This window comes from Galeopterus variegatus, unplaced genomic scaffold (assembly GCF_000696425.1).
Source record: "Galeopterus variegatus unplaced genomic scaffold, G_variegatus-3.0.2 Scaffold3009, whole genome shotgun sequence".
Classification (NCBI taxonomy): domain Eukaryota; kingdom Metazoa; phylum Chordata; class Mammalia; order Dermoptera; family Cynocephalidae; genus Galeopterus; species Galeopterus variegatus.
The window spans coordinates 177,460-201,393 of NW_007729120.1; the positions used below are offsets into that span (position 1 = coordinate 177,460).

At 43.0% G+C, this 23,934-nt stretch overlaps 2 protein-coding genes across 3 annotated transcripts in view; both read right to left on the bottom strand.

Moving 5' to 3' along the window:
• Positions 1-3: 3 nt before the first annotated feature.
• On the bottom strand, positions 4-2,939 carry RPL37A (ribosomal protein L37a). Its single transcript, XM_008583707.1, has 4 exons — positions 2,843-2,939; positions 2,359-2,487; positions 1,670-1,752; positions 4-124 (listed from the first exon to the last, which is right to left on the bottom strand). Exons 1-4 carry the CDS (start codon positions 2,843-2,845, stop codon positions 61-63), a joined length of 279 nt encoding a protein of 92 aa, XP_008581929.1. The 5' UTR covers positions 2,846-2,939; the 3' UTR covers positions 4-60.
• An 11,782-nt stretch (positions 2,940-14,721) lies between these two features.
• Positions 14,722-23,934, bottom strand: part of SMARCAL1 (SWI/SNF related, matrix associated, actin dependent regulator of chromatin, subfamily a-like 1) — a 58,872-nt gene continuing 49,659 nt past the window's right edge. For both annotated transcript variants that reach the window (XM_008583708.1, XM_008583709.1), the window contains 4 exons: positions 19,559-19,741; positions 18,289-18,389; positions 17,076-17,172; positions 14,722-15,010 (listed from right to left, as the gene is read on the bottom strand). In XM_008583708.1, coding sequence (XP_008581930.1) covers positions 14,792-15,010; positions 17,076-17,172; positions 18,289-18,389; positions 19,559-19,741 — 600 coding nt within the window. In that variant the 3' untranslated portion in view covers positions 14,722-14,791. The remainder of the gene's footprint in view (positions 15,011-17,075; positions 17,173-18,288; positions 18,390-19,558; positions 19,742-23,934) is intronic.

A 23,934-nucleotide genomic window follows, 5' to 3' on the forward strand; every position in this document is an offset into this window, starting at 1 on the left:
TTTTGTTATATAAATTAACCCATTTATTATAGGCTAGTGATGTCTCAAATGGTAGAGCCTCTACTGGTCTTTCAATTCCTTCAGTCTTCTGATGGCGGACTTTACTGTGACAGCGGAAGTGGTGCTGGAAAGAAAAATTCAGTTTCCAACATAATTAATCATGTTAACATATGAAATCGCAAATAAGTAAATCTGCCTCATTTTTATGTTACCATCTTAAAGTTAAATTCTCGTTCCAAATTTCTGGAAAGAATTATTGAGACAGACTCCTCTATCAATACTTTGCTGCAGTTAATTCAGAGATTCAACCAACATTAGACTATTGCTCAGAAATTAGTGGCTCCTAAACTACATGATGGCATCCTTTGAGAGCCATGTTTTCAGGTTCCTGCAGAATTAGACAGGCAATCTCATGCATCTTACTTTTCAGACAACAGAGTATATGTGTAAAATGAAGGTGGAACTTCAGTGTAAAATGAAGGTGGAACTCTTCAGTATGGGAAGAGGTAGATTAGGAAGGAACATACTCAGCCTGTAAAATATAAGGCAGCTTAGTGTGTGTGTATATATATATAAAAGAGCAATGGTTGCAAGAGACCAACCTAAACTCATCAAAATGGAACAGACAGAATGTTAGAAGAAACTATTAAGTTAAAAGGTGGTACAAAGAGAAATAAGAAAACAATGTTGAAGACAACAGAGCAGACTTAAAACCTTTTAAAAAGGCAGCTATTAAAATGACTACAAAAAGTTTTACCACAAAATTCAGGAACTATACCTGAAAAACACATAACCATCCCACACGGTGGGTATATGAATGCTAGCTCACTTTACTATCAAACCCAAGAAAGTACCCTAGTCCGTTTTCCCTTCTGCCCTCATAAAAGCCCAAGGTGCTTACATATTAAGCACATTATCACTTCAAATTCTTCCAATGTTTTATGCTGCTTCAGTATAAGTTTAAATTAACTAAAATTTAAAAATTCAATTCTTTACTCACACTAGCCACATTTTGTATATGTGGCTAGAGTATTGGACAGCAGAGGTCTAGACACTGGCTAGAGAAGAACTTCTCTAACTTCAGCGTCAACAATGAATTCCAATATTAGAGGCCTTCAGGGGTGGCTTTAATTTCCAGAAATGGATAAGCTGAAGAGTCACAGCAAGCAATAATCAGTATAGATAGGTTTATCTCAGGAGTGTCACCAGGCCCTGTCAGGGTCACAAAGCTAAAGAAGTCCAACCAATATTGTATCTAATGACAAAGGTGCAGTGGTCCAGATGGCCTCAAATTTCCAAATACAGTTTTAAGCTAACTGACCTCTTTATTAATTTTTATAAAAACAACTTGCAATGCAAATCAAGGTTCAGTACAAATTTAGTTTGTACTAATGGACCTCCACAATATCATGATAACGTTCACAATGATGATCCACGGACTATGAAATGCTAAAGTAATATGTGAATCAGACTTCCAACTTTATTTCAGTAGTTTTCCTTCTATTCTTAGAATAAATGAAAACAAACCATTAACTCAAGAGTCCTGAAAACACAAAAGCACCTTATTTCCACAGTCCTGTTTGAGTTAAAACTAGCGCAGCCAGGGTCAAACCTGGAATTTCGCCCTATGTGGTCCACACTTCCAAATACCACAAAGAAATGGACTTACTTGTAGGTCCAGGCACCACCAGCTACTGTCTTCATGCAGGAACCACAGTGCCAGATCCCTACTGCTCGTCTCTTCATCTTGGTCTATAAAAGAGAACCCATTTCTACCATGAACCAAATACAAGTCTTACCCTACAAGAATCCAAGAGTCCAAGCCACACAAGAAAACCAAAGCTGGTGTATTTCATGAGGTCGTGGTAAGTTTCCAATCCCCTTAAGTTCACTAGGGAAAAATTGGAATTCCTCATTTTGTGAAAGATCACCTCCCCCCCATAAAACAAAAACAAGGACTGCTGTAACGCAGTACTTTTGCATACAGTAAACAGTCAAACGTTTATTACACAAATATCTCCAGCAATACGAAAAGAATGTTATCAGATGCACAGACTAAACGTCTTGGGAGGTGGTACAGCAACATCACTAGACAAAACTTACCGAATCATTTTCCACAAAGCAGGTTTGGCTTAGGCTGGGGCTCTTTGCCGAATGATTTCTTTTTTATGACCCTTTAGTTTTTAAGTGATTTTCTTTAAATGAGAAACGTTTCGCAAAATCTAAAATTACCGTCTCACAGCTGGTAATCAACAGTATGCGCAATTCTAGTCGTTCACCAGCACACCACTTACAGAGACGAGGTCGCCTGGGAAGGAAACCTGCTGCCCCTCTCTCCCCCCACCTGAGACCACTTACTTTGCCACAAAAGGAGCAAGTATACTTGGCGTGCTGGCTGATTTCAATCTTCTTCACCATTTTCCGCAGGGAGGCACCATAGCGTGTCCCGTATTTACCAACGATTCCGACCTTCTTGGTGCGTTTAGCCTGTTCAGAGAAGGGACGGCAGCGACACTTAAGAGTTGGGACCCAGGTCCCGGCGCCTCCAGACACCGCTCCTCCACGGGGACCCCGCTGTAACTAGCGTCCCCCACATGAAACCGGGTAGAACCAGCGCCCAGGACAGGCCCCGTGCTCGGAAGGCGCCGGGATACCGCGCCAAGTCCCCTGCTCCCCTCCGCCTCGGGCTGCGTACAAGAGTGGTGTCTCACGACGCTGTGAGAGCGCAGAGGCGCGGAAGCACACGGGACAGGGAAGCCGAGCAGAAGTGTGGCCGAACAAGCCAAGAAAAGGACAGATGGGAGCTGATAGAGATCTAGGCCGCGCAGGGACCCACACTCACCATCGCGCCGCGAACCAGGACCGAGCCCAGAGAGGAAGAGACGCAGTGCGCAGGCGCGGTTTGGGGCGACGAGCGGAAGTGGCGAGTGGAGGCCTAGCTAGGAACTCAGCTCTATGGTGCGGAGATTTCCTCTCAGTTCACTCCACCTGGAGTCCTCCCGGCGCCCTCCTGGGCAGCGTTTGGGGTGGCAAGAAGCCTCTCCGACAGGTTTACCCTGATTCACAAGCTGAAGCAACAGACAACTGTAGCAGAATCACATCCACATTATGTTAAGTATATCACAAAATTCTGCAATTCCTCCATTTCATGCACAGGGAAACAGATTTTAAGTGACTTGCTTACTGGCACTTGCCTTAAAGAAGCGCTTAGATCTTACCTTTGTGACTCAAAATCCTATTACTTTCTCCGCTACATTATACAGTACTTTCCGAAAGCCGCGGGCCCTGTGTGGGATGCCGGCGATAGCTGTAACTAAAATCCAGCCTCCTCTCTCACAACAAGTTGCAGTCCAGCCAGGAGACAGTCATGGCCTCAGTAAGGAGATGTAAAATTTCAAACTGATCAGAGATCTGAAGGGAAAGAAGATGGTTCCACCTGAACCTAATACAGAAAAGCCTGATATTCCCTGAAGAAAGTCTGAGCTTTGGAGGCTGGGCAGGAGTTTACAGCCACTATGGAGTTTGATCTTCTGGCTTCTCCCTGGATCTCTTCAGTTCTGACGGCCATTTATTCCACTGTTGCATCAATCAGAACCCACTCCCATCGCCACATCCTAGGCTGTCACACAGGTTCCTGGTCCAGGCCTTGAAACTTTAAACTGCAGCATCTCACTCTCTAACCATTCTGTTATCCATCCTTCCAGCTCTCTCAAAGGGATTTTCAGGGCAGAGCCAGGTTCCTGGTTAAGGCCAGGAAGTGAAGGGTGTGTTCCGTGACTACCCACATTATTTCTTCGTGTAGAACATGAAATAGAAAGTTTTGCTGCCTTTTCTCAGGGAATGGTCAAGCCAGAGAAGAGGAAGCTCAGAGAATTATTGGAATAAGAGTGTGTGAGAGAATCCATGATTTAAGGACCAGGAAAGACCATGAGGACTTGAAGTCATAGTGGGATTACCTGGCCATGTTTCCTATTAGAACTCTGGTAACAAGTAGCTTCAGTTCACAAAGTGTAGTATTAACGGTCTCAAATAACTCCGCATATGTTCGCTTTTCCTCACAATTATATTAAAGCACCTTGCAAGCAGCCACACACTTCATATGGTTGCAATCTGAATCCTTCATGATTTGAAGACAGTCCTGCAGGAATCACTGGTGCTCATGGGCAGCAGAAGTGGTGATAATAATGCCAGCTGGCATGGTTGAAAGTAATATATGATAGGCACTGTCTGAGTTTTTATAGGGATATTTTCATTTCATTTTCATTATGATCCTTTAGGATAGGAAAGATTATTATCTTCATAATTAAGGTAAAGAGAGTATGTCTCATGTAATGTTTAGGAACATAGGCTCTGGGATCAGATTGGGTTCAAAGCAGAGCTCTGCTACTTACCAGCTGTGGGACCTCTGACAAGTCATTATACTTTTCTGTATGTGGTTTCTGAACTGCAAACTCTGGGTAATTATAATACCTACATCAGAAAGCTGTTGTGAAGAACCAATGAATTAAATGCATGAGAAGTGTTTGCCACATTGCCTGGAACATAGTAAACAATATACAATTATAACTATTGCTATTATTATTCCAGATGAAGAAACTAAGGCTCAGAGAAGTTAAGAACCTCACCCAATGTCACACAGCAATAGGTGGTAGAACTGAAACTTGAAACCAGGACTGTCTGACCTCAAAGTTGGTTCTTGTAATTATTGGCTTGTGCTACTTCAAGTCATAATATTTAGTGCACTGAAAAAGCATAGCATATAACATCAAAGTAAAGAATTTGGATCTCCATACTGGCCAGCTACCAAAAAGAAAAAACAAAAACAAGAACAAAAGCATAGTAGAAAATGTACTTGACTTAGAATCTGGTCCCTGGCACTTACTCCAGGCCAGGCTCTGTAACTACCCTGTGGTTGGGGGAACCACAGTCCCTGCATAGAGAACCACCTCCATGACACCCAGCAGTCCCCATCTTTATTTACAATGAGGGGCTGGACCAGATGATCTCCAAGGTCACGTCCAATTCTTACCTTCTATGGTTCCAGGAAGAGCTTCCAGACTTTGGGTTTCATTGGGCAGTGACTGAATGTTCAATTTGTGTTATCACCATCCTGTACATTTTTGTGGAACAAAAGTAGTTCTCTCTTTATCCTCCCTAATCTGTTACTCCAGCTCTGGCTGGGTAAATTCAAGGAGGAGAAAAAGCAAAAACTCTACTTTTTTGTGGTGGTGAGTGGTAGGAATTGTTAAATTCATTTTTGTCTGTATACATTTCTGCATTTTCTAGTTATTCTTTATAATGAGCATGTTTTTTTTTATCTGAAAAAGTTACCATTAAAACCAAAAAACACCAAAACACCCCCAGTGGCAAGGAGTACACCTAGCACCCAGATCTTGGTTTCTAATACCATTCTTCAATAAAAGGAACGAGGGCTCCTTGGAGAAGTGACTGACTCTGGAACTATGGCAGGAAATATGCAAGATGAGCCTGGAGCATCTTGTAGAGCCAGAAAGTAAAAAAATGTTCAAAAAACCAGACAACCCTTCATTGACGGGGTATGCCAGAGACACGGGAGCCAGACGAAAGAATTCCCAATGACCAAAGCTGAAAAAAGTTGAGCAACAAATAAAGTAATATTGACTTATAACCTAAAGTATAAAATAAATACCCCTGAGTCCATGCTGATATAAATGATGGAATAAATAAATAAATAAGGGGGAAGAGGCAAATCTCTCTTGCAGAAGAATTCAGAATAATTGATGTGGATACTCTGCCCTCAAAGAAAGGGAACATAGCTACCCCCTTCGTAAGTGTGGGCTGTGCAGAGCGACTTCCTCCCAAAGAGTACACTATGGAAAAGGGGGGAAAGGAGTAACGTTATAGTAGAGAAAGCTAACAAACATCACCTCGGCCAGGTGATCAAGGTCAACATCAACAGTGATAGATCATGTTGATAGTATGTACCCTTGATATGAGGTGACGAAAATGGACTTTACCTTTGTTATTTTCCTCCCCCAAACCCATAACCCCAGTCTAATCATGAGGAAAACATCAGACAGATTCCAGTAGAGGGGCATCTTGCAAAATACTTGACCAGTACTCCACAAAACTGTCAAAGGTCATCAAAAACTAGGAAAGTTTGAGAAACTGTCACAGCCCAGAGGAGCCAAAGGTGACGGGATAACTAAATGTAACATGGTATCCCGGACCAGAAAAAAAGGCAGGTGAAAACTAAGAAGATCCATTTCATGGGTCATCAAATAGTAATAAATAAATTAATTAATTAAGAAGTTCTGAATAAACTATGGACTTTAGTTCAAAATAATGTATCAATATTAGTCCATTAATTGTAACAAATATAAGACATGAGGGTATTTCAAAAAGTTCATGGGAAAACAGAATGGAAAGATAATACAAATCTTTCCACAAACTTTTTGAAGTACCCACATGCAAATATAAGATGTTTGCAATAGAGGAAACTGGATGGGGGGATATGCAGAAACTGTACTATCTCCTCAATTTTCTATAAAGCAAAAAGTGTTCTAAAGAATAAAGTCTAGTTAAAACATCAACAACCACCAGTACCAACCCAGCGAGGCAGGGCCTATGTTGTTATCTGTGCATCCCAGGACCTAGCACAGAGCCTGGCATACCAGTGGTAATGAGTATTTGCTGAATAGAGAACTGTCACCTTGCATGGGATGATGGTGACAGGTTTATAAAGTATTTTATGTGTTTTGGTTTCTCTGCCTTACAAGGTCAATCCACTTATGTAAGAACTGGAAAAGGCTTTAGAGATAATCTAGCCCAAACTGGAAACTGAGACCCAGGGAGATCGAAGGACTAGCCCAAGATCACAGAGCTAGTAAGTGACTTCCATACCTGGGTTCTTTTTACTGTATCCCACGATTCAAGCCTCCAAGTCTGTTTCTTCTGCTGCAAAGTGAGTACACCATACACCTTATAAGGGTCTAGCCCAAACTGGAAACTGAGACCCAGGGAGATCGAAGGACTAGCCCAAGATCACAGAGCTAGTAAGTGACTTCCATACCTGTGTTCTTTTTACTGTATCCCAAGATTCAAGCCTCCAAGTCTGTTTCTTCTGCTGCAAAGTGAGTACACCATACACCTTATAAGGGTCTTGGGAGGATGAAATAACTATCATGAAGTGCCTAGTGGGCATTTGTAAATGATGTTTATTATGGCTGTTGAGATGCTGCTGCTGCTCCTGCTATCTGATTTCAATGTCTCTTGATGCCTTTTCAATCCTGTCTCCTCTTCTGCTGTATCAAAGGAAGTACAGCAGATCTGCTTTCTACTTCCCTTAAAAATATGCTCACCTCTTTTCTCCCTAATTTCTTTAGTGTGGGCACAACAAGACCACTACAGTCATGGTGACCGCCATCTGAAACCCACTAAGGGAGCAGATATGCTCAAGGTGTCTTGTTTCTACCACAGGCCCCATGCACCTTCTGTCCACTTAGGGTGAAAGAATAGCAAGGGGCCAGGGGAGCAAGTCCCTCCTAACTTGGAAGAGACAATGCAATGCAACTTGGGGATGTTGTCTGGAAAGTTCTCCGCCTCTATGCTTGCCTCCAGAAAACTATAAATTAAAACAAAAACATGCTGATATTGGTGCAAACAAATGGGATTGGTAGGAGGAGGGATGAGAAACAAGCAGTCACAGTGGTCCTCCTGTTGGTCTGTGCCTCTCAGCCAGGAGGTCTGGCAGTCAGTAGAGCTAGGGAGAGGGTGAGTAAGGCAGGCAAGGCCGAGGTGAGTCTCCTGGCTGGCTGTAGATTGTAATTTAGGCCATCCTTTAGCAAATCTAGTGCCTCCCCCATGCCATTTCCTAGTCTCTGGCCTTCACAAGGCCTGGGAGAGGAGAGAGAATGTATGAGGAAGAACGCAAGAGAGAGGCTGAAAATGAGACACTCCATAATAGGAGGAAATTGCTCATGTTCAGAGCAATTTTGTCAAAAGTAAGCAATTCTCTTTCAATAGCATTGTCATGAAATCAGCTCTTAGTGACTTTACAGAACAGTGCCTTTCATAAAGTCTCAATTTGTCTTATCTATGGGTTGGTAAATCTCCACCCCTCTTAGAGGACCAGAAGGTGTAGAGAAAGTTAACTGTAATGTGTCCCTATTACAAGTGTCAGTAAAAGTCTCTGCTGACTCACCCTGGCTCTCCAGAACTCAGAATTCACTCTTCACCTTTGGAAAAATATATAAGTTAAAAGTCGCCTCCAGAGAGGAGTTCTCTGAGCTGTTGAGTCAACTAGTTCTCTTGGGGCATATGGAACATCTTATTCTTGAAATCTGAGGTGCAAGCCTCATCTGAAATGTGTCTCATGCTGGAGGCAGAAAGGGTTTATCCTGAAGCTGCTCCTTCACTTTGAGCCTAAGGAGCGCCTGCCCTTTGCAGAAGTGCTGGTGGCCACAGACTCGAGCGAGTGAGGCCCGAGCTGACTCTGCAAGGGGCCAGTCCTGGACACCAAGAAAAAAATGGATCCAGGCACGTGTTTTCTAGCTCCTGCTCTCCTCAAATTCACTTTAAAATCATTCTGGTGGTTATTACTGTTGTTAATGGACACTTCACAGAGCACTTACACGGGCAAAGCACCCATCAGGATGGGAGTGGCTACTCGGTAACTCTTGAAAGGGATAATGTAGATCAATATAGACCAGTGGCCAAATACAGGATGTGAAATGAGCCATTTTCAGTGTAAAGAATTTGGTGCAATTTTTGTAAAAAAAAAAAAAAAAATTCTATGTATATTTACATATGATCCGTACACATAGGAATAAATTACAAATGGCTCCATCCCAAAATACTCATGTTAATTACTAACTATAGAAAGTAGGGCTGGGGTGGGGGAAGGAGAATGTGGGACTTTCAGTTTTTTACTTATACATTTCTAGATTAGCTCTGACATCAAATTTATAATATTGAAAAGAAGGCCCTGCAGAGCAATGGGTGAAGGGAAGTCTTTTCGATAAATGGTGCTGAGATAACTGCATATCCATATGGAAAAAGTTAATCTTTACCTTAACCTATCTCACCCCACGTACAAAAATAAACTCCAGGTGGACTGCAGATGTTTTGCCTAAGTGTTACAGGCAAAACAAGAAAAATTCTAGAAGATACTATTTTCATAACCTTGGGGACATGGTTACATAGGTGTTTATTTAATAATATTTTGTTAAGCTGTAAATGGTTTTATGAACTCTTTTGTATATTATATCGTACCCACCAAAAAGGGGGGTTAAAAAAAAGGAAGAGTGCCTGGTTCTCAAAATCTGTGGAATAGAGGACGGGAAAGAAATGTGGGCAGAAGATGTTGCAAAATCAAATAATCACTGTCTGTCATACCCAAAAGACTGACTCACAGGCTCCTCAATGTTTTCTGCTCTGATTAGGCATCCATTTCCTTCACTGAGACCCCACGGGAAGACATAAAACCAAAGCAAAACACAGGCAGGAGAGACTGCTCCAATTTACCCCCTTTAAACTTCCAAGCCACTTTTCATGTTGGTAATCCTGACCTTGGTGAGAAGCGAGAGGATGGGCAAATGTAAGGTTGGACTTCTTTCTATCCCCTTTGCAAAAAAAGGGATAGAGCTTTAAAAAGCATCAAGTTTCCAATAGACAAGAATGCACAGAGAAGGCGACACCCAAGAGCCAGCAGTGTGGGGACAGCGCCTCCTGCTGTGTTTCTTAGCTCTGCCACTGACCTGGGAAAAGGCTCATTCATCTGAAGCCAAGAAGGAAAAAGACATGATTAGCTCATGCACAAGTGGATGGAGGCTAACAGGGTCTCTCACTGCTTCTCGGAGGCTTCCTGACACCAGCCCTAGAGGCAGAAATCAACCAGGGTCACTCAGGAAACAAGACATCACTTGGTGACCCTGGTGAGGAAGGCAGAGACAAGCTCCATGGGCCAGAGGGGGATTTTTAGTAAAATCCTATAGGGGTAAAATTGATGGCGGGGATGGGAATGGGATGAGATGAGCCCAGATTTCCTTCTTTCCAATTCACACTTCAGAAAACATGGTTCTTGGGGTCTAGACTGAGCAGTAAAATGAGGGAGCAAAGGAGTTAGTGTGGAAATCTTTCCTTAAATCTAAAGATTATTCATTGTGTAAATAAGTCCAAGCATCTTTTACTGAATCCCACAGAAATGGCTGGGTGGCTCTTAAATTTCAGAGGTACATTTGGGATGGTCTAACGTAAAATATATAGGCTACATGCTATAAATCAAATTTGCTTTGGAGGACCTCAGGGACATCTCAAAGAAAGAGTGAGTTTTTCTCCAAAACAGCTGAAACTGAGGTTCAACTAGAGGCCTCAGATGGAGGCTCAACAGGCCATTCTTTCTAGGACCACAGAGAAATGGTAGTTTCAAGGATGAATGCCAAATTGCAAGGAACGAGAGCAAGCCCTTCCAGTGACTACAGAACTTGACCCAAGTCCAGAGAAGCCCGTAGGACAGCTGCACCAAAACTTCTCTGTAGGGGGCAGAGTGAGCAGCAGGCAGGTAGACGCATCTCTGGAGATGTCCACAGGCTCATGTGTGAGGGCTTGGTAGTGTCTCTCAAGCTGTGTGATATAAAGACATAGAGCAGAGGTTATGGGCAGGCAGTGGGACAGGTGAGGAAGGAATCCTCTTTTCTGAAATCTCTCAAGATCTGACTGTGAGCCAAAAACCTTTCTGCTTCCTGGGCCTTAAACTCATTCCGAAGATTTTTCCCTAATGAAGTGACAGTCTCGTTTCCATTAATGAGGCCCCAGGATTGCAAAAATCAATGCACACATCATATGGGCAAAATTTATGTAGCATTTTAGCATCTCTTTTCATACAGGTTCTGTCCCATTGGGCCACCTTCCAGCAGGCCACCCAGTACATGGGTGACTATGTCCTTCTCCGTGTCTGCATGGATCTTGAATCCATTGTGAATTATGAACCCCCAAGGGCAACGGCCATGAAGTGATGTAACTGGCTTTATGGAGCAGCCACTCACACGGGGACTAAGTATTGTTAGTTAAAACTGCAGCATTGCTTTGTTAATTGCTGTTAGAAAAATATTTAAGTGCCTATTTGGGACAAAATTATAGTAAAATTTGGATTAGAACCAACAAGCATCCTCTGCAAGCTTCCAACAAGACACAAGTCACTGTGATAGACAAACATGTCAAACTGGTTTCTCTAACAAAAATTAGAAAATAGAGAGCTAGGAGTAAGAAGTTTGCCTTGGGTTGAATGTCCCTCTAAAACTTAATCCCCACTGTAACTGTTGAGGGTGGGAAGTCCCATTATGGTAACTGAAAGTTGAGGCCTTGAAGAGGTGATTAGATTGCAGGACCATTCAGTAACGAATGGATTAATAATGGTGGCCAGGGGCATGGTTTGGAAGGCTTTAATAGGAGAATGCGTGAGGAACTCTCTCTCTCTCCACTCTGCCATTTTCTGCCATGTGAGACCCCTGGATCACTATTGCCACCACCAAGACCCTCTCCAGATGTGTTCCCTTGACTTTGGACTTCCAGCCTCTGAAACTGTAAGTAATAAATTTTGTTTTCTTACAAAGTACCTGGTTCCAACTATTTTGTTATAAACAACAGAAACAGACTAACACAAAGGTATAAAACAATTCAGGTGGCCCCAAACAGAGCCCAGGCAAGGCATCTCCCAGGCCTTTGACTCTGGGTTTTCATTTTAGCAGGTTTTGAGGAAACCAAAGGCCTAATTGCTTATGGAGAGCTGGGGCCACAGCAGACTCCTCACGACAGTATAAGCCAGCAGAGTGCGGGCCCAACTGCTCACTTCACAATCCTTCTCAGGAAGACGGAGAAGCAGCCGGTGCCACCTAGACTCAAGTGCTCAGTTTCCTGAACAGCCCCGACCCCAAGGAGCAGCTGCAGTCGTGGATCGATGCAGCAAACAATTGGAAGCAGAGTAGACAATCACCAGGTTTGGCCAAGGAAGGAAGAAAGATGGTCGTCCTGAGTTATTTCCAGAGACCAGAGCCTTGCACAGGACATGGATCTCTGTCCAGATTGTGCTGGGATGTCAGAAAACCTACCCACCCCTGAACAACAGCGAGGGGGAAAGGTGGTCCCCAAAGATTCACTCTCTCAACTGGAGCTGCCTGGAAGGCCAGGAAAGGGGACTAAAAAGGACAAGGAAATGGTGCATTACAGAGTCTTCCTGTTCTAGTTTATTGAGCAGAGACCCAGCCGCTGGACTGCAGAGAGGCCAGTACAGACTCACAGCCAGGGCCAAGCCCTTCAGGAAGGGCACCATGTACCAAACTCGGCTTAACAGACTCGCCAAGGTATCGCTGGGCTTCCTGTGGCAGAACAGCACACCTAAGAGTGGGCGCTGGAGTGGGTGGCCTGGCTGGAGGTGCCACTCTGCCACCTCCTTGCTGGGCTTGAGCAATCTCTAACATTCCTTGGCTCAGTGCCTCCATCTGCACAATGAAAATATCACCACCTTCCTCCAAGGTGGGGTTAAATGTGTCAATGTACGTACAATGCTTAGCCTGGCACCTGGCACCTAGGAAATAGTGCAAAAGTTAAAACCATTTAAGTCTAACAAACAAATCCACATACTATCACACCAGAACAATTAGGCACCTTTTACTGCTGCTCTGAATATTGGGCTAACTTTAAACCCTAACTTATATCTGGCCCACTGTCTTGCTGTAATATCAATTAAAGCAGCAACTCCTTCCTTTTTGACATACCTTTTAAGAATCAGCTTCCTGGACATGCAGTTTGGTTTTCTTCTTCTTTTACTTTCCTGCTCTGTCTCCTTCTCTTCCCAGCCCTAAACATTGGCATGCTCTGGGAGTCAGTCAGAAGTACTCTTCTTCTGAAGCCACTCTTACCCCCCCAGGGGACCTTGTTCAGCCCTATGACTGTAAATGCTTGTGTATGGTGAGGGCAGAATCCACAGCTGAAGACTCACACATCCAACTGCCTACAGAACACCTCCACTTGGATCTTGCCACAGGTTGAATTTTCCAGAAACAGACACTGAGACAGAGATTGGGGTGCAAGATCTGTATTAGGGATTAACACCTTGAAAGGAAGGGCGAGGAAGCAGGCCAGGCAGGGGGAGAAGGTGAATTGCCATGCAGGCCTGCAAGAACCTCAGACAACCCAGTGGGGCATGAGGGGTGAGGGGTGGGAAGAGGAAGGCTCTGCAGTGAGTGCTGCCCACCAGAGGTGGACCGCATCGGGACAAAAAGGCTCGGCCTTTATGCCTGGCTTGCTCAGTCATGGAGGCAGGCTACCCCAGGAAGGGTGTGACCTCAGACAAAGTGGCTTTCTGCAGGCCGAGACCAGCCCTGCAGTTGGGGCCAGGTGGAGGCCATCTGCTGAGCCCACTTCCCTCCTGGAAGGTGGCGCTGGGGGGGGTGTCTCCATCTGCAACTCAACAAGTCCATAACCAAACCCTTGATTGTGTGCTGCCCCCAAACTTACCTTTCCACCTCTTTCTCATCTCTTACCACTGCTCAGTCAAACACTGAGCTCTCAGCCTCTTGTCCTCAAATGCCCCATGGTCAATTCACCTGCAAATCCTTTCAGCTCTCCCTTCAAAATGTATACCCAATCTGACCACTTCCCACCTCCTCCACACTGCTACCCACACTCAGCCACACCCTAGCATCAACCCCACGGACAGCTGCAACAGCTCAGTAGCTCCCTACACAAGCATCCCCTCTACTCATCCTTCCTGGTCTACCTGCTATACACAAACTGGTATGAAATCTTCTAAAAATATAATCAGATCACCTCAAACCTCTGCTTGAAACCATTCGGTGGCTTCCATTCATGATCAAAATTAAACCCAAATTCCTCACCATGACCTACGAGCTTGACGTCATCTGGCTCCTGCTCTCTCAACATCATCACCAGCTGCTCGTCCCCACCTGATGTCCCACTCCCCTCATCTCCCTAAACCTGAGCTGTCCAACCCAGGAGCCACCAGCCACATGTGGCTACTGAGCACTTGAAACGTGGCTGGTCCCAATGAGATGCCACTTGTGTCTGGTGAAATACACATTGCATTCCAAAGACTTAGCACCAAAAAAAATGTAAAATTTCTAATTAATAATTTTTAAAAATGTTTATATATTGAAATGATATTATATTAAATATATTGGGTTAAGTAAAATACACTAATTTTATCTTTTTTACTTTTTAAAATGTTCTATTAGAAAAGGTAAAATCACATATGTGGCTTGCATTATATTGCTATTGGACCATGCTGCTATAAACCAGGGGCTGGCAAACTACAGACAGTGGGCAAAATCCAGCCCACTGCCTGTTTCTGTACAGCCAGTGAGCTAAGAATGGTTTCACATTTTTAAATAGTTAAAAAAAAAATCAAAAGAATCATTTGTGATGCACAAAAATTAGTAAAATTCAACTTTCAGTGTCCATAAATAGTTTTATTGGAAAAAGGACTTACAACTATTGCTTCTCCCATTGTATCAGCTCTGCAAAGGCACATACTTTTTCTCTTTTGTTCAGCATAATTACTGCCAGCACCTAGGACAGTGCCTGGCACATAATTATATTAAGTATTCTATAAATATTTACTGAGTCCCTACATTTTCAAAATCTAGATTTTGAGGGTTGTGTAGGAAGTACCTAATTATTTTAAGAACATGAATTAACTACTATTACAAAAAAAGGAGCAAAGACTTTAAAAACAAAATACCTTATTTTATTCATTTATTTCCATGATTTTTAAATGCTTTTTCAAAACCACCTTTTACAGGGGAGAGGTAAAGCTGTCCCAGTTATCAAAAAATTCAAATCTCCCTTTCTTTGGTGAACTGGCCATCAATGTGCTTTCATCCAGGGTGTCTCCCATGTCCTGGGAAGCACTTCCTGGGTCAAAGGATTCTGTTGCCTGCAGGAGCTCTGTATCACTTCCGTCTTCTTCAAAGGACTTCTGGAATAGGTCATAGATCTTTTGCTGCTTTGGGTCCTTCATCAGAGAAAGAAAAGAAAAAAGATAAAAGGAAGAACCCAGACTCCAACACTGACCCCTCCACTTGGCTGGTGAGAGAACACAATGGTGAGAGATCACATGCTTTACAACATCAGGGAGCTACATGATGGCGAGTGTAGACCATCTCAGTAAACTACTTATCAGGAAAGCAGCCTTACTGCTTTCATGTCTGACATCTAATCTTCTCTGCAGCTCATTAGTTAGGAAAAAAAGAAAAGAAAAGAAATGGCTATGAGCAACAAAGCTGCTGCTCTCACATTATAATTTATGTTGGAAATGCTTTCTCCCCTCTAACTTTCCAAATTAGTATTTCAGTACTGAAATAGCTCCAAAGATCTCACTTCCTGCAAAGTCTTTCTCTACTGAAGGGTCATTTATGCTATAATTCGACTTATGCTATAAATCTGTGTGTTCAGCCATGGCTTAAACCTAACTTTCAGCATGGTTAATAAAACATACACAGACTTAACATATTGGTAAGTAGATACCTGTACCTGTTTCTGATGACTTTAAAGTTACAGATGATCAAAATGCCCACTGGCTGCATGTGTCCACTGCTGACAATGGTGTAATGTTAAAACCATGCCTGGTGGTTACAACTGCACACACAATGGACTATCACCCCTCTGCTGATCTCTCCTAAGTCTAAACTCCCAACCCTGACCACTTTTCAATCCAGAGGCAATTTTCAATATCTCCACTGACACCTCACAGTTCCATAAAATGAAACTTGTTTAAAATCAAAGCTATCACCCCTCTGCTGATCTCTCCTAAGTCTAAACTCCCAACCCTGACCACTTTTCAATCCAGAGGTAATTTTCAATATCTCCACTGACACCTCACAGTTCCATAAAATGAAACTTGTTTAAAATCAAAACCATCATCCCATGTCTACAAACCAGTTTCTCTTCCCATTAAGCCTATTTTTGATAGTCTACCCACTATCTTAGAGTCTCCCTGCTTGAAATCACCAGGCTTCCTGAGCCCTTGGTTCACAAGTTTGTTTCTCCCATCAGTTCCCTCCTCTCTACTTCACAGGCACGCTCTTTACTGGGGCCGCATCACTGGGTACCTGGAAGGATTTGCAAGAGCTCAATGGTACTTCCTGCCACAGGCTTCTTCCCATTTCAATCAGCCCAGGGTCTTTGCCAGGCTGATTTTTTTCTTCCCCAGGAGAATCTTTAATAAGATTTCTTTTTTTTTTTATGTCATTGGGATCCCCTGTACCTGACTGAGTCTAAAGCCACTTCCCTGGCTCTTCAGGCCCTTTATACTTAGGTCTCAACCTAAGTAGCCACTGTTTCCTCACTATTCCTTAACAGAAACCCTCCACATCAGTGAAGTGAAGTTCCTTGAAAACAGATCATGGGAGCATGTTATATAAGAACTCCCAGTCATTCAATTAACCTTCACCCCACATCTCTCAGCCTTTCAGGATCCCAGCCTTTCGGAGCGGGAAGTCATATTAAAGATCATTAAGGTCGGCCCCCAAACCATGCACATATCCTCCTCTAGGACATCCTCATCAGGGAGTTTTCTGTCAGTTTCTAATGGCCTGATGGAAGAGGCGGCATTTGGAAGCCTTGGTTTTTTGAGAATCCATGAGAAGGAGTTAATGTCATCATTCCCCATAAAGGGAGGCACACGTGGACTGAACTGAGAATAATTGCTGGCCCATTGTTTCCAGCTCTGGGGTTGAGGGGTCCCCAGGAATGATTCATGCCTTCCCACGTAGGACCCAGGGGTTTGGCAGGCAGCTTAGGGGAGTTTTCTGTCAGTTTCTAATGGCCTGATGGAAGAGGCGGCATTTGGAAGTCTTGGTTTTTTGAGAATCCATGAGAAGGAGTTAATGCCATCATTCCCCATAAAGGGAGGCACACGTGGACTGAACTGAGAATAATTGCTGGCCCATTGTTTCCAGCTCTGGGGTTGGGGGGTCCCCAGGAATGATTCATGCCTTCCCACGTAGGACCCAGGGGTTTGGCAGGCAGCTTAGTGTCTCCCTCTGCTTCAGGGGTGAGGAGCCATGTGCTGGCGTTACCTTGTACAGGTACTCAGTGGCTTCTGTCATTTCTGAGAAATTGGTCTCAGAAAGCCCAGCTTCCCCCAGAACTTTAATCTTCTCTTGAATCAGGGGCCTGTTGGAGAAAAATGAACTGCACTCAGCACAACCTGCACAGAACCAGTGGACTGATTAAAATGAGGTCACCCCCTTGTTCTTGTGGGACAGTGACTTGTTTACTGTTTCACGTCTTTGCCTCTGTCAAGGTACAAACGCCCATCCTGAGATACTTGCCCCCTCTCAACTTCAAAACAACCTCCAATTTAGGGCTCATAATATCATCAGGTTCAAATTCTTTCTAATGGAAGATTTACAGGAAATAAATGCTGCCTCATTACAACAAAGTTTTGAATGCGGTGGTTATGAGCTGCCCAATGAACAAATCCACTAAGCAAACAGAGGGAAGTGGGAGTGACCCACACACTGCTGGGGTAAGATCCCTTAGTCATAAGGCTGGAAACAGAGAGGCCCAGTGGAAACTAATGAGGTAATCAAAAAACTTAACCTCAGGAAGGGGGATATGGGACTGGCAAGAAGCATTTTGGGAATTTTTGCTTAGGTAATAGACCCAACCTCCCAGGGCTCAAAATATGACCCCAGCTCCGTTCATGAAGCACTACACTACATGGCCCAGGGTGAGCCACCTTCTCCCTGTGGTCCAGCCACAGCACTGTAAGATGTGGCCTCATACCAGCACACATCGGAAAACAGTAAAAGGAGGCTGTCACTGTCCTAACAAGTGCCTTCACGGCTAGGAACAGAGTGCTTCACAAGCTAAATTCCATCACAACCAGTTCCTCTGCCTGTCTCCGACCAGTCAAAAAGGAGCCACATCCTCTTTTCCTAAAAGATTTCCTCATGCACCCTACAAGCCACCAGTGATCACTAGGGAAGGAGGCTGAATGCAGTCATGATGAACGCAGGAGGGCCTTACTAACAGGTCTTCTACATGGGTCCCAGAAGACTTCAGCAAAAGAGGAAGCAGTGAGAGCAAAGAGAACACATCACCAGTGTTCACTTGCTCAACTCCAACTGCCCGGCCACCCATCCAGGCCATACCAAAGGTAGTCGTCAGCTCCTACATGGGTCCCAGAAGACTTCAGCAAAAGAGGAAGCAGTGAGAGCAAAGAGAACACATCACCAGTGTCCACTTGCTCAACTCCAACTGCCCGGCCACCCATCCAGGCCATACCAAAGGTAGTCGTCAGCTGTGCCTCTTGCCACGAGGTAGTGGATGCTCACGGAGCTTGTCTGGCCAATGCGGTGCACCCGGTCCTCAGCCTGGATCAGCACCTGTGTGTCCAGGGATCAAAAAATAGCTAGGGGAAGTCCTGAAGCAGCTCCAGCCACCACAGCAGGCAGCCCCTGGTCCCGAGGCTCCCACCACCCTTCTTCCCCCAAACATTTCACTGTCTCTCAGACCTACAAACAACCTGCTATCTGAACAAAACACAGAACCCAACAAAACCCTGGTTGGGGAACCAGACTGTGAAGCAGGATGTCTGTAGGTGGTCTTTTAGTGCTGGGGCTGTGCCAGGTGCTGCGCATGGAGAGTGAGCCTAAGCTCTGCCCTCGGGCTGGTGGTGAGCAGCAAGTGATGGAGACCTGCACATTTCGTTTCTCCTCTCTGTGAGATAAGAACATTTGTCTTCTACATACATAAAGCCATCACGTCCAATGGAGAGGCCAGATAGGACTAGGGGATAGGTGGTATGTCTATGAGGTAGTTAAGCCCTCTAATAAATAACTAAAATAAAGAGCATTGTTTTTACCATAAAATGGCTTCAACCTCGAAGTCCACCCATCATTACAGGAGTCACTGGTGTGTGGCCAATGAAAGCCACACTACGGCAGAACATCAGAGGGGAAAGGCTTCTTTCCGGAGCTCAGGAGGAAATTTTACGAGTTAGAACAATGCCTTCCATCTGTTGTCACAGCCCTCAGTTGATGAGGTAACACCAGGGGGCACGATGATGATGCTCGGGGAACACCCACTGCTGGCCTGTTTCAGGCCCTGTTGGCTAAAGCAGCTCACAGTGAGGGTTATTAACAGGGGCACAGGCTGAAAGCTGGAAGCCTGGGCTGCAACTTGGGGTTGCCACTGCTCCCCTGAAGTTCCAGCCATGCAGTCCTGGGCATCACACGAGCTACCTGTGCCCCAGTTTCCTCATGTGAGAGATGGAGTCTAAGACTCCTTCTAGCCCTCTAAAACTAACATTTTGCCCTGGGAAGACTGGAGATGATAATCCTACAGGTGGCTGTGAAGACCTAAACACTAGCCAATAGATGTGCTAGTGCAAAAAAGAAGTGAAAACTGACATGTGGACAGTACAAGGAATACAATAAATGAAACCAGCCCTAGGGAAAGCTCAGAGAAACCCTGTCTTCCCCACTGGCTCTCGCTCCTTCCTTCCCCCAGCCACAAGCCTGTGCAGGGAATTCAGGTCTTCTGTGTCCCTTACCCCTGGGTTCCAAAACAGCTCAGCAAACACCACCAGGTCAGCCGAGGAGAAGGTGAGGCCCATGTTGGCGGCAGTGATGGACAGGACTGCCACAGTGTGCCCCTCGGACAGCTGGAACTGCTGGCACAGGTCCTCTCGGTCTGCTGAGGAGGTGGCACCATCGATGCGGATGTGCTGCACGTGCTACGGAAGCAAGTGAGGGAATGAGGTGGGCTGTGACAGAGCCCAGGCTTCCAGGCAAGCCACATCCAGCCATGGCCCCAAGACACAATCCTTTCTTTTCTTGCCTTTTTAAAAAATAAATTGAAATTTACACTGAGATAACTATATACTCACATGCCACTGCAAGAAATAATACGGAGAGAGCTCTTGTATGCTGTACCCAGTTCCCCAAAACAGCAGCACTTTGAAAAACTACAGCATAATATCACAACCAGGACACTGACTTTGTTACAATGATCTTATTCCGATTTCCCCTGTTCCACTGTACTTGTGTGTGGATCCTATACAATTTCACCTCCTGGGTAGGTTTTCCTATATTCATCTCCACACTCAAGACACTGAACTGCTCCAACACCACCAGGATCCTTCTATGGCCCTTTTAGCATCACACTCACTTTCCCCCCACTTTCCCAAATCCTGAACCCCTGGCAGTCACTAACCATCCAGCAGTTCTAAAATGTTCCACTGTACTTGTGTGTGGATCCTATACAATTTCACCTCCTGGGTAGGTTTTCCTATATTCATCTCCACACTCAAGATACTGAACTGCTCCAACACCACCAGGATCCTTCTATGGCCCTTTTAGCATCACACTCACCTTCCCCCCACTTTCCCAAATCCTGAACCCCTGGCAGTCACTAACCATCCAGCAGTTCTAAAATGTTTCATTTCAAAGATGTTATATAAATGTTATATAAATTGTACTGGGTATAACCTTTTGGAACGGGCTTTTTTCACTCAGTGTCACTCTCTGGAGATTCATCTAAGCTGCTGTCTGTATCAGTAGTTCATTCCTTTTCACTGCAGAGTAGTATTCCATGTTATGTACATACCATAGTTCAATCACTCATCTCTTGACGAACATCTGGGTTGATTCTAATTTTGGGCTACTACAAATAAAACTGGGAACATTTGTGTACAGGTTTTTGTGATGACATAAGTTTTCATTTTTCTGAGGCAATCGCTTAGGACTCAAAAGCTAGATTGTATGGTAATTGAATGTTTAGCGTAGTTATTTTATTTTAAGGGGCATTTATTTATTTTGCCTAATGATAAAGATAAACATTATATGGAAAATAAAAATGTTAGTAATCTTACTAATCTATTTTTTCCTGTCACTCTTTTCTTAATGTGTATGGTATATCTTTTAAATAAAAAGTGTTATATCCTGTTTTACTCCAATAAATATTATATTGTACAAAACTAAGTTATTAAAAAGCTTTCTAAAACATGACTTTTAATGGCTATCTTTCATTATGTGGCAATAGCATAACTGAACCATTCCTCTATTTCTGCAGATTTAGGGGGCTTCGATTTTCCCTAAAAAGGATGGATTGGCAAATGTCTATTAACAGGTGAATGGATAAAAATGCTGTGGTATTCTCATACAATGGGACATTACTCAGCACTAAAAAGAGTAAACTATTGATACACAAAACAACATGCATGAATCCTAAAACATGTTGAGTAAAAGAAAACCAGACCTCAAAAAAAAAGAGCATATACCAAATGATTCCACATTTATGTAAAACTAAAAAATGTGAACTAACCCATAGTGACATGCAGGACATCAGTGGTTGCCTCGGGATGGGAGAGTAGGAGGAGGCAGGAGGGATGTGGGGACTGGGGGGTGATGGACATGTTCACTATCTCGATTCTTATCAAATTGAACACTTTATGTGCACCTTATTGCATGGCATTTATACCTTAGTAATGGTATTAAAAGCAAAAATTTTTAAAAGATGACTTTGCCAACATTTGGTTATTTCCTTAGACTAGACTTTATGAAAAATCAAAGTACGATGGCAAAAGTGAAAAACTTAATTTAAGGCTCCTGATATTATTGTCAAATTGCTTTCCCATGAATAATACATGAGCATGTCCATCTCGGTGCACTGTTATCAACAGTGAGCACCATACATTTTTAAAACCTTGGCTGATTTGATGGGGTAAAAAAAAAATCTTGTCCATGTTTCACTTATTTGATTACTAGTGGAGCCGAATCTTTTCCTATCTTTTAATTGGCTGCTGGAGTTACTTCTTTGATGAACTATCCCTTCACAGACTTTGTCTATTCTTTTGTTCCTACTGGGAATTAGTGTTACCTTTACATGTAAAGGCTATTATTTGTATGTGACATATACAACAAATAATTCCCTAACTTATTTCCTCATATTAATTTTTTGTTATTTTCCAAATATTCCTTTCTTTTATCTTTAAAAGCATCTTTTAATTTTTCTGGTTATAAAAATACAGGAAGACTAAAGAAGATAATGGAGACTACTTAGAGATAATTATCATTAATGTTTTGGTGTATATTAATCAGGCTTTTTTTCTATGCAAGACAATTTTTAAAAATCATTATACATATAGCTTTTTAACAATATATAACGGACATCTTCCCATATCAACCAGATACCAAAAACATCAATTTTAGAGCTTCCTCAGATTCTTAAAAGGCCCAATGATGTCCAAAAAATTAAGAACCATATATCTACATTATTATTTTTTATGGCTTAATTGACTATAATTTATATAATGATACATCTGTTTATGAACATTTAGGTTTCTAATTATTTGATATTATAAACAGCATGACTAATATCCTTATACATAAATCTTTCTGCACTAGTCTATTTCCTTAGGATAAATTCCTGGAAGTGACAGTTTTGAAAAATTAGTGTACACATTATTGCCAACTTGCCCTGCAGAAATGTATCAAACATATAAAAGAACCACAATTTAACCACTGCTTATGTATATAACAAAATCCATATTTTTAGGCAATTTAAATCAATTTTTTCTTTTGGAATTTCTGTTTTCATGCTTAGAATGTTATTATCCATCCAGTGATACAACTATATGTTCATCTATATTTTCTGCTAATACTTTATTAGAAAAAAGTATCTTTGATTCAGCTGGAATTTAATATAGTAAACAGCTCATTTGCAATGAGATCTTGATCATATATTTGTTTTTCATTTATACTAAAGAGCTATCCATTTTACTCCACCTTTCAAGCTATCAGTTCTCAGACCAGCAAGACTGAGTTGTAATTACTGGTGTTTTATAATAGATTTTAATATCCGGAGGGACAAGTCTTCCAACATTACACTTCTTTTTCACAGTTGTCTTAGGTCTCTCTCCTGCTTATTTTTTGAGACATCCTTTGGAATAACAGTATAAAGTCCCTTTTAAAAAATTCAATTAGAGTTTTTATTAGAATTGAATTAAACCTACAAATTAATTTGAGAAGAACTGGCACTTTTACACTCTTTAGCCTTTTCTAAGAGGAGCACAGCACAAATCCCTCCAATTCTTCATTAGTTTCTACACTCTTCTTGATGAGATTATTTGGTACTTTTTATTTTTTGTTGTGTGAATCTGATCTTTTTCCCATTACACTTACTAATTAGTTATGGCTGGTACATTAAAAAAAAGCAATTTATTTTAGTATATTTATTTGGAATCCAGGCACTCTACTAAACACTTATGCATTCTGGTAGTTTTTCAATTAATTGTCTTGGGTTTCTTAGAAATAGTGACAGCTCTGCTTTCTCCTTGGGGATTTACAGCTTTTAATTTTACTGGATGATTTCCTGTATCACTTTGTATGCAAAATCAAATGCTGGTGGATTAAAGATCCACTTCTATGGGGCCGGCCCGGTGGCGCACTGGATAGTGCGCCGCTTGGGAAGCGCGGCGGCGCTCCCGTCCGAGGGTTCGGATCCCCAATTAATTGTCTTGGGTTTCTTAGAAATAGTGACAGCTCTGCTTTCTCCTTGGGGATTTACAGCTTTTAATTTTACTGGATGATTTCCTGTATCACTTTGTATGCAAAATCAAATGCTGGTGGATTAAAGATCCACTTCTAAAATTTTCAGGCTAAAAATTCAGAGTAAAATCTTCATGATTTCCTAAATGGGAAAAGATTCCATAAATCGGTTGCAAAAAGTGTACACCACATAGGAAAAAAACTGATAAACTTGAAATATAATTGACAATTAAAATAATAATCTGGGCCGGCCCGGTGGCGCACTGCTACAGTGCGCCGCTTGGGAGCGCGGCGGTGCTCCCACCGAGGGTTCGGATCCCACATACAGACCGGCCGCTCACTGGCTGAGCGAGGGGCGGGCGCAACAACGCGGGTCGCA